At 48.4% G+C, this 9927-nt stretch overlaps 1 protein-coding gene across 3 annotated transcripts in view; it reads right to left on the bottom strand.

Annotated features, from left to right (window-relative positions):
• Nucleotides 1-4851: 4851 nt before the first annotated feature.
• CDH3 (cadherin 3) overlaps nucleotides 4852-9927 on the bottom strand; it is a 117180-nt gene continuing 112104 nt past the window's right edge. For all 3 annotated transcript variants that reach the window (XM_025268932.3, XM_044932092.2, XM_006047639.4), the window contains 3 exons: nucleotides 8839-8969; nucleotides 8327-8473; nucleotides 4852-5691 (listed from right to left, as the gene is read on the bottom strand). In XM_025268932.3, coding sequence (XP_025124717.1) covers nucleotides 5482-5691; nucleotides 8327-8473; nucleotides 8839-8969 — 488 coding nt within the window. In that variant the 3' untranslated portion in view covers nucleotides 4852-5481. The remainder of the gene's footprint in view (nucleotides 5692-8326; nucleotides 8474-8838; nucleotides 8970-9927) is intronic.

The raw sequence follows: 9927 nt of genomic DNA, 5'->3' as shown, positions 1-9927 counted from the left end.
ACCTAGTACCCTAGGTGTCTGGGAATCCAGGTTAAAACCTGGTCTTCCAGATAGCTATGAAGACATGCTTGTCCATGTAGGAAGAGAGGATCTTTTATTTAACAGTTTATGACCTCAACTTATATGGTATGTGGATCCTCAGTTCAGTTCAGTTCAATTGTTCAGTCGTGTCCGACTCTTTGTGACCCCACGGACTGCAGCACGCCAGGCCTCACTGTCCATCACTAACTCCTGGTGTTTACTCAAACTCATGTCCATTGAGTCGGTGATGCCATCCAACTATCTCATCCTCTGTCATCCCCTTCTCCTCCCACCTTCAATCTTTCCCAGCCTCAGGGTCTTTTCAAATGTGGACCCTACACACATTTTTTCCCCCAGTGCCACTCCCTGCCCCCATATATTAGGACTGGACTCTTTCGTTTTCTGCATTTCTGTATTCCCTGCAACCTAGAACAGGTTGCACAGCCTGGCACAGAACACACATTCAATAAATAGTTGTTAAATTAATGAATAAAAAAGCCCTGGGGTGATGTCCCACATGCCCCAGAAGCAGTTGGAAATTTCTGTGTCAGGACTTTAGAGTCTCAGGATCAGGTATGGCCAGCTCTGTCATGGTGGGAGCAGGAGGAGAGGCTATTCCATATCTGCAGGGTCTCCTCCACTGCCTGCCTGTGCTCATATTCCCAACGAAGTTGAAAATTTTTTTCTTATTAGTTAAAGAAAGCGCCTGTAATACTAGGGAATCAAGGAGACCACTTTCTGGCTCTGTATATTTGTTAATCTCTCTGATGCTCAATTTTTCAAAAAAGAAAACCCCACACATGGTTGCTGGTGTCAGAATGTACATAACTGACTACACGCATGTGAAGGGCCTGGCCAGTCATCGCCCGATAAACATGACCACCACCACCACTCTCATCATCACTATCACCATCACAGTGTCCAAGGCAGTTCCTGCCACATGGCAGCCAGTGTGACTGTTCCACCCCCAGTTCCCTCTCAGAGACCAGGTTGAGTGGCGCTGGCCATGCTGTGGTTTGAGTGCCCTCTGCTGGCTTCATAGGGGAAGTGCCTCCAGGGAAGTAACAGCTATGGCTGAAGTCTTCCGAGGTCAGGAAGGGTGGTTTCCATGCAAGGTTTGAGTGTGGAGGTAACTGGCCCTGCCAGTAACTCAACTACCACCACTGTAGTGATGAGAATAACACCTACTCCAGTGCCAGAAACCCTTCTAAGCACTTTCCAGATATTAACTCACTCCTACATCGTCCAGTCGATAAAAAGTGAGGCACAGAAAGGTTAAGTGATTAACCTAAGGGGTCACTCCTAGAGGTGCTGGGATTTGAACCTGTGCCTTGAATCATGCCCCCCTGATGGGAGTACTTTAGTGGGAGGTGAGAGGTAGGCTCTGCCTTTAGCCACAAGGCATGGGGTGAATCTGGAACTGAACATGCAGGGTGTGGGCTGCCCAAGAAGCTTCCCAGGGTGACTGCCCCACCCTTTCAATGACAGGACTGTTGCCTGGCTGACCTCAGGGCCCCTTCCTTACTGGCCAGCCCTCAGCATTTCCCTACCTGGGTCTTCTTGCTGCATCCCTGTGTTGGCTTGTGGTTAGGAAGGTCCATGTCTAGGACCATAGGAAGCCAGGAATTCGAGGCCTCAGCTACTTGCCAACCTTCCAGGGATGACAGCCATCCCTTCGGGCCCCTCCAGGCCTGGGGCAAAGCCTGCCTGGTGATACAGGTCCTATCAGCAGCCTTTCTGGGAGGGAAAAAAAAATGGTCAGGTCAGGTACCAGGGAAAAGGCACGGTGAGAAGTGAGTCTTGGGCTCTGTCCGTCTGAGCTCCACTGGAGGGATCTTGGGGAGTGCCTGGTTTTGGAACCTCTATCTTTTCCCATATGAAAAATGACAGGGGCAGATTTTCAAAATGCTCTGCATTTGGGTTCTTAAGGAGAAACATTGGGAGGACAAGGCCAAAGGCCAGTCTCCAAGCAAACTGATCCCTTCTTCCCATGGTTTTATCTTTTTTTTTTGGTTAGACTAGGGTTTTGCAACTTTGGCTTTAAGTCTGGAGGGGAAATCATTTAACAGAATGAGCCTGAAGGGTCCTTTCAGCACCAACCCATCAGCTTGGACCTTCACTCAGAATCAGGCAGCCTTGATCCTGCCATGGATCAAGGACCATGGGCCCCCCTCACTTCTCTGCAGGTGTTGGAGGACTGGCGTTGAGGCGTCTGCAGAGACGGATGTTCCAGGGAATTTATTTTAACACTGTTATGGGCAAAAAACTAGAATCACTAGTGCCATGTGTGGCAGTGAGACTCAGTCAGTTCAGTTCAGTCGCACAGTTGTGTCTGACTCTTCGCAACCCCATGGACTGCAGCACGCCAGACCTCTCTGTCCATAAATCCATGCTAACATGAGACTTCCCTAGTGGTATCCAGTGGTTACGACTCTGTGCTTCCACTGCAGGAGGCCCAGGTTCAACCCCTGGCTGGGGAACTAAGATCTCACATGCTGCATGGCATGGCTAAACAAAAAAACAAAAAACCCCATGCTAACTCATCCATGATGAGTTAGATGGGTTGGAGACAATAAGGCAATGTATCATTGCACATCCAGTTAGAAAAGATACAATGCAAAATATGCATGTAGTGGATTGGATTGTGTAGTGGATTGGAGGGTGGGGGGAGTCAAGGATGGAAGGATGCATGCTCTACTGTTGCACATCAAAATGTGAAGGATTAACGTTCAGTGTGTGCAAAGGGCAACATTCAAGTAGTCCCCACTGGTATGGCTGGCCACACTGGTTATCTACAGCTAGCATTCACTGAGTGGTTGGCCCTGGTGAGTCACTAGATGCAAATATTCTGACTTATTACAGGTCCTAAAGACCAGAGTCCATTTTGCAGAAGAGACACAGGTCCCAAGTGAGAGGGTGACATAACATCCATCCCCATCACAGAGCCCAGGATCCTTCTTTCCAGATCACTCAGAGGCTGCAGGGCAGTTCCATTGCCAAGGGAATCCAGATCTACTGCAGAGAGCAGGCTTGGCTAGGAAAGGTTGATTTTGCTCTTTCACTCCCCATCCAAAAAATCTCAGAGGAGGAAGGCCAGCCTGGACAGTGGCTGCTTGGTTTTATTATTAGACTCAGCAAAGATACAGGGTTTCAGGCTTTATTCAGGCTTCTCAGAGAGGAGTTTAAGATAATGGGCAGCAGGTGTTTGCTAGTTGAGACACTTAATCCTTCCCACACAACCTTATCAGCAAGAGCTGCAGGGCCCTGGTAGGGGGACGCTGAGGTTGAGGGAGCCAGAGGCTGCAGCTCCAGGGAGAGACAGGAGGCAGCCAGGAGCGTGGGCTGAGGCACTGTGGACCTAGGATGGGTGAGACACTTTCTTATCAGACTTTGTTCCCTTTAAACTTCCCCATCCAGAGTCTGAGGCTTCAGGACACCCACAGCTTCACCCTTCAGGGTCAATTCAGTCACTCAGTCGTGTCTGACTCTGTGACCCCATGGACTGCAGCACGCCAGGCTCCCCTGTCCTTCACCAACTCCTGGACCTTGCTCAAACTCATGTCCCTCGAATCAGTGATGCCATCCAACCATCTCACCCTCTGTCATCCCCTTCTCCTCCTGCCTTCAATCTTTAAGACTCTTCAGAGTCTCAATCTTAAATTTCGTGGGCATCAGGATCACCTGGAAGTCTTGTCAGATGAGACTGCAGGGTCCCACTTGTTTGCAGTTGCTGGTTCGGCAGTGGTGTTGAGGCTGCTGGTCGAGGGACGGCCCCCTGGAGTACCATTTCTTTACAGAATCAGTCATTCTCTCGCAGGAAGGAGACATCTATTTCCACTTCAGTGATCTTCGCGGCTGCACTTCAGATTCTTTTCTTCTAGTTCATTGTAAAGATAAATTTAAAACTTTGCTTTAACAAGGGCACACGTGGAATTCCTGCTGCCTCTTCATCCTTATTCCTGCCATCTGTGCCCTGTTGTTGCCAGAAATGTTCCAATTTCATTGACATCCTGGGTGAGTTCTCTAATTTTCTGGCTTGATTCTGGTGACAAACAGGTGTCATTTAACAAAAAAATAAAATGAGGCCATTCTTAAAATGAGGAAGAGTCCCTCAGCGGGTGATTGTGAGGATTTGTTGAAAGGAAATAATTAGAAGTTAAGTGCTGTCTGGATCTAAAAAGTATTGACTAAACGGTGGCTGTTATCAATGAACACGCATAGCACCTGCTATGTGCTGGATATGAACTCACTTCATCTCCATGGAAACTCCCAATTTTACAAATGAAAAACCTGAGGCAGGTAGAGGTTAAGCAACTTGCTAGGAAGTAGCAGAGCTGGACCCCACCCTCCCCCACCCCTGCCACCCTGCAAACATCCTGCCTTTCGACATAGAGCCCACAGCACCAAGAGGAAATCTCCCCATACTGCTGGTCCAGAAAAGAGGAAATCTCCGCATACTGCTGGTCCAGAAAAGAGGAAATCTCCCCATACTGCTGGTCCAGAAAAGAGGAAACCTCCCAGCACTGCGGTTGTGGTGCGGCTGGGTCAGGAGTAAGGAAGTTACTAGTTCTCCCACAGGGACAGCAGCTCTCATCCGTAGGTCGGCGAGCTGACGTCTGCCTCCTCCCAGGTCTGTAAACAAATCCTGAGCTTCCACTATCAGGAGGAAGCTGGGGTGAAGCCCACAGGGATAAAAGCACAACTCCACACAACTCTGCAAGTTCTAGAAAACCACTGAATTGTACACTTTACATGAGTGAATATGATATGTGAATTATATGTCAAAAAAACTATTAAAAAAAAAACCCAAAACTTCACTCCCCTGCCACCTCTGGGAAAAAGTTCCTTTAATAAAAAAGTTCTAGTACATTTACAGGATTGTCATCACTCTTCATCTACAGCACTCGATAGGGAAAATAAAAAATAAAGGAACACCTAGACGCGCTCAGTATAAAAATGCAGTTATCCAATCAAACAGGAGGCCTGGGGGCCAAGAGACCACAGAGAAATACGTGAGGGCACGCCTGGGCTTCTGGAGCGCTCCAGGGGGTGGTTGAGGACCTGCCTCTCACTTTTTGAAAACAGCATTAAAAAAAAACAACGCAGATTGTTTTAAGAGGCCTCGTACTAAGGAGAAGGGTCCATTCCAGAGTGAAAGCCATCATGGGAGAGTCAGAGTCAGTCAAGACCCAGGACCCAGCGCTGAGCATTTTATGGTAGCGAGGAGACTCCCAGAAATTGGGCAGCCCTGGCCTAGGCTAAGAGGTGCTCACTGTTGAAATCAAACTGCCCACGTTCCTCCGTTCTGAAAGGCATAGAGACCTGCCCCTTTGAGGTCAGCTTCGAGGCCTCTTCCCTCCAAGTTGCTAAGGCCAATTCTCAACAAGCAGCAAAGTCCTTGGCCAACGTGGGGATAGTGACCCCTTGGAGACGCTGCTGCAGCCCGGCGTTTAGGGAGTCCTAGTCGTCCTGGCCCCCGCCATACATGTCCGCCAGCTTCTTGAAGCGGCTGCCCCACTCATTCAGATAGTTGTAGTCTTGGTCCTGGTCAGAGGTTGAGGAGGTGAGCGAGCTCAGAGAGGCGGCATCGGAGCCACTGCCCTCATAGTCGAACACCAACAGGGAGTCGTAGGGCGGGGCCGTGGGGTCTGTGTTGGCCGCCTTCAGGTTCTGGGGGATGGAGAGCAGGGTGTTAGGCACTGCGGGACCAGACACTGGGCAGCTGAGAGAGCTCAGGAAAGTGAACTCATCTGGCTGAGCCTGCGTTTCCTCATCTGTGAAGCCCTGTCTCCCCTCCCTTAAGGTTTTGAAGGTTGAACACGAAATGCACATAAATCCTTAGCACAGGGCCCAGCTGAGAGCGAGTGCTCAGCACCACAGGCCAGAGGATCAGGGTGGGGACTCTGAAGTCAGACTTCACACACGAGTATGTAGACCTGGGCAAGCCTCTTAAAGTCTCCATGCCTTTGTTTCCCTCATCTCAAAAATGCATGCTAAGTCGTTTCAGTTGTGTCTGACTCTTTGCAACCCCATGGACTATAGGCTGCCAGGCTCCTCTGTCTATGGGATTCTCCAGGCAAGAATACTGGAGTGGAGTGCCATATGCCCTCCTCCAGGGGATCTTCCCGACTCAGGGATCGAACTCACGTCTCTTTATGTCTCCTGCAGTGCCACCTTGGAAGCCCCCCATCTCAAAAATGGGGAGACTTCATATAGTTTCAGAGGAAGAAATGAATGTGTATAAATATAAAAGTGCATATTAGAGTTACAGGGGACCATAACAGAATTCCTCCTTTGCAGAGCTGACATGGTGAGGCATTAAACGAGACAGTTATTTGCAAACTATCCAACACAAATATTCTGAAAACTGTCTTCACTCAACCAGAGAGAAGATCTCCTGGCCTTTGGCTCCAAGGCAAAGATGCCCTGAGCAACATTCCCCAGACGCCTTTGTTTCTGTACAGGATTCTCAAATGTGCTTAAGGCTAAAGAATGGAGTCTCATTAGTTCGAGAAAGCAAGAAAGGTAAGCAGAGTTCAGGCCAAAGTGAGGTATCCTGACCACCCACTGAGCCCTGTGCCTACTGCTGCTTTCTCCAACCTCCCAGATCCATCTGTCCTTCCCTCCTTCCTCTTCTGCTCCCTCCTCCTTCCCTCCCTCTTATTAAAAACCTCCTTTTACTGACTACTTTCATGGTACCAGCCTATGCTAGCCTCACATCATTATCTCCTATGTATATTTTATTTCTTTTATATATATATATATATATATCTCCTGTATCTTTTATTTCTTGGGGAACTAAAGAAACATCAGAGCTTATGAATTCCCTGGTGATCCAGTGGCTAGGACTCTGCGATTCCACTTCAGGGTGCACAGGTTCCATCCCTGGTTGGGGAACTAAGATCCTGCATGCTGTGGAGCATGGCCAAAAAAATAAAAATCAGAGCCTAAAAAAAAAAAAAAAAAAATCTGGGTCCAAGGCACTGATATTTTAAAAAATTCCTTAGATAAATCAAGTATGTGCCCAGAATTGAGACTATGGGGGACACTTAGCAGCAAGAGCTGTCATTACCTAATTAATACAGGATAGGTGCCAGGCCAGTGGTTCCCAAACTTAAATTACCTGGGAATCTTTTTTTTAATTAATTTATTTTTTAATTGAAGGATAATTGCTTTACAGAATTTGTTGTTTTCTGTCAAAGCTCAACATGAATCAGCCATAGGTATACATATATCCCCTCCCTCCCCTCTCCCTCCCCATCCCATCCCACCCCTCTAGGTTGATACAGAGCCCCTGTTTGAGTTTCCGGAGAGAGTAACATGGAAACTTACATTACCACATGTAAAACAGCCAAGGGGAATTACCTGGGAATCTTTAAAAAAAATATTCTGAAGTCTAGCCCATATGCAGATCAATTAAATCACAGTCCAGGGGATGGGGTGGGTGGGGTTGGGGGGTGGTCAGAGGCTTCAGTGTTTGAAGTTCCCCAGGAGATTCCCTGAGCCAGCGCTGCTCGGTCCTTACTCATCCAGTCCTTAAACCAACCTATCCCAGAGGCCCCCAACTTTGCTCCACACTGGAATCACCTGAGATCTTTACAAATTCAAACCCAGGGAGTTCGGCTCCCGAGTTTTCTCCTAACAACCACTATATGTGTTGAATAAAGAAATAATTCCTAATCAAAAATTCTGTCAAACCAGAGATAACCTGGAAAAGTCAAGAGCCTTGACTCCGAATTCATCTAGACTGCAACAGAGCCTGCTCTTCCTCATTGGTTTTTATTGATCAAATTGTTCATCTGTGCCAGACCCAGTCCTCTCTTACTTTTGTTCAATGATAAATGAAAGTGAAAGTGTTAGTCATTCAGTCATGTCTGACTCTTTGTGACTCCATGGACTGTAGCCCGCTAGGTTCCTCTGTTCATGGAACCCTCCAGGCAAGAATACTGGAGTGGGTTGCCATTTCCTCCACCAGAGGATCTTCCCACTCCAAGAATCGAACTCAGGTCTCTAGCAATGCAGGCAGATTCTTTACCATGTGAGTCACCAGGGAAGATGATAAACATCAACAAATTAAAAGAAAGAATTCCTGACCTATTCTTTAACCACTTCGAAACTTTGGGTTTAATGGAGGAGGAAACAGGAGGCCCAGAAGTTGCTATATATGCCAGAGGTCACACAGCTAGCTTGTTGGTGACAGACCCAGGATTTGAACCCACAGCCAAGACTCCAAGCCTGTGCTCTTTCTCTCAAGCTGCTGGTGCTTGAACGAAGGACTGCCCTAGGCTGGGACCCCATGCCTCACCTCAATGATGAAGTTGCCGATTTCATCTGGGTTGGCTGGCCGAGGACGGTACATGGGTGTGGGGATGAAGGATGGTGCCACATCGTTGCGGAGAACCACCTCAGGCCGGGCCTCCAGACCCCGGTGGAGCTGGGTGATGTCATAGTCCTTCAGGAAAGTGAAGGAGGACATGAGACGGAGAAGAACCCTCCCACTCCCCTCATTTACATCTCATCCCACTTCTGTGCCACTTGGATGTTTTGGTTCAAGAGTAGGTCTTAGAAGACAATGTCAGAGATCTCTGAAAGCCCTAGATTCCACACCCCCTCCTCTCAGATTAAGCACAGGCTCAAGGTTGGGCTGGCTGGGGCCAGAGACTGGAGCAGTGGATGAGGCACCCTCTCAGAAGACTGATGCTTCAGGCCAGGATCTGGGCGACACAGCTAACATGGTTAGTTGGTTGACCCAACTATCCCTGCCAGTGGCCATGGGGGCACCGCCTCCCGACCCCAGGAGGGCCCCCCATGCCCTACCTGGTCCTCCTCGCCACCCCCCTCTTCGCCGTAGTAGAAGACGTTGTCACGGGTGTCATCTTCTGGGAGGAGAAGGGGCTCCTTGATCTTCCGTTTCTTTCTCACCAAGAACAGGAGCACCAGCAGAAGGACTGCAAGAGTTGGGGAGTGTGAATATTCACCCCCAAGCACTTGAAGTCCCATGTAATTTTTGATCCCTCTACTCAGTAGCCAGAGCTTTACACACTTCAGTGGCCCCTGTGCACCTAGGAAAACCCTCACCTCCTCATCAAGGCTACAGGACTGGCCCCGACCTGTCTCCAACACTCCCTCTCTGCCCAGGTCTAGAAACATTAGCCTCCTCAGGGCTCCTCGAATATACCCAGCAGTCTCCCACTTCGGAACCTTCATCCTGGCTCTTTTCTCACCTGGAACACTCTCCATGCATACACATGGCTCTCACCTTCCTGCTCTCAGCCTAAAACCACTTCCTCCTACTGGTATTCTGACTTCATTCCCCCACCTGTAATTCTCTATCATTTTACTGTTAGTCTTCCCATATTGATGTACTGGTCCTTATGGAAATCCTCCTTTGTGGGATGGGGATCTCCCAGTAGATGTTTGTTTGTTTTTGGCTGTACCCTATGGCTTATGGCGGCAGTCCCCAACCTTTTTGGCACCAGTTTTACCGCTACTTTCTTCTTTGTGGAAGACAAATCTTCCACAGATGGAGGTGGGGGATGGTTTCAGGATGCTTCAAGTGCATTACATTTATTGTGCACTTTATTTCTATTATTATGATCAGCTGCACCTCATCAGATCATCAGGCATTTGATCCTGGAGTTTGGGGGCCCCTGGCTTCCTGGATCTTAGTTCCTTGACCAGGGATTGAACCTGGGCCCACGGCAGTAAATGCACCCAGTCCTGACCACTGGACTGCCAGAGAATTTCCAGATGTTACTTTTCAATATGACTTTTTCAGTCACGAGGTGTCCCATAATAGCCAGAGACTTTAAGTTTAAAACAAGACAATGCAACTTTGATGTGGTACAGTAATCTGAATTTAGGTGCAAACACTATTTTGGAATTTTAAGATAGAGACTGTGTTTC

The sequence above is a fragment of the Bubalus bubalis genome, chromosome 18 (assembly GCF_019923935.1).
Source record: "Bubalus bubalis isolate 160015118507 breed Murrah chromosome 18, NDDB_SH_1, whole genome shotgun sequence".
Classification (NCBI taxonomy): Eukaryota; Metazoa; Chordata; class Mammalia; order Artiodactyla; family Bovidae; genus Bubalus; species Bubalus bubalis.
The sequence above is the reverse complement of the archived record's forward strand: the minus strand, read 5'-3'. Positions and strand labels throughout refer to the sequence as shown.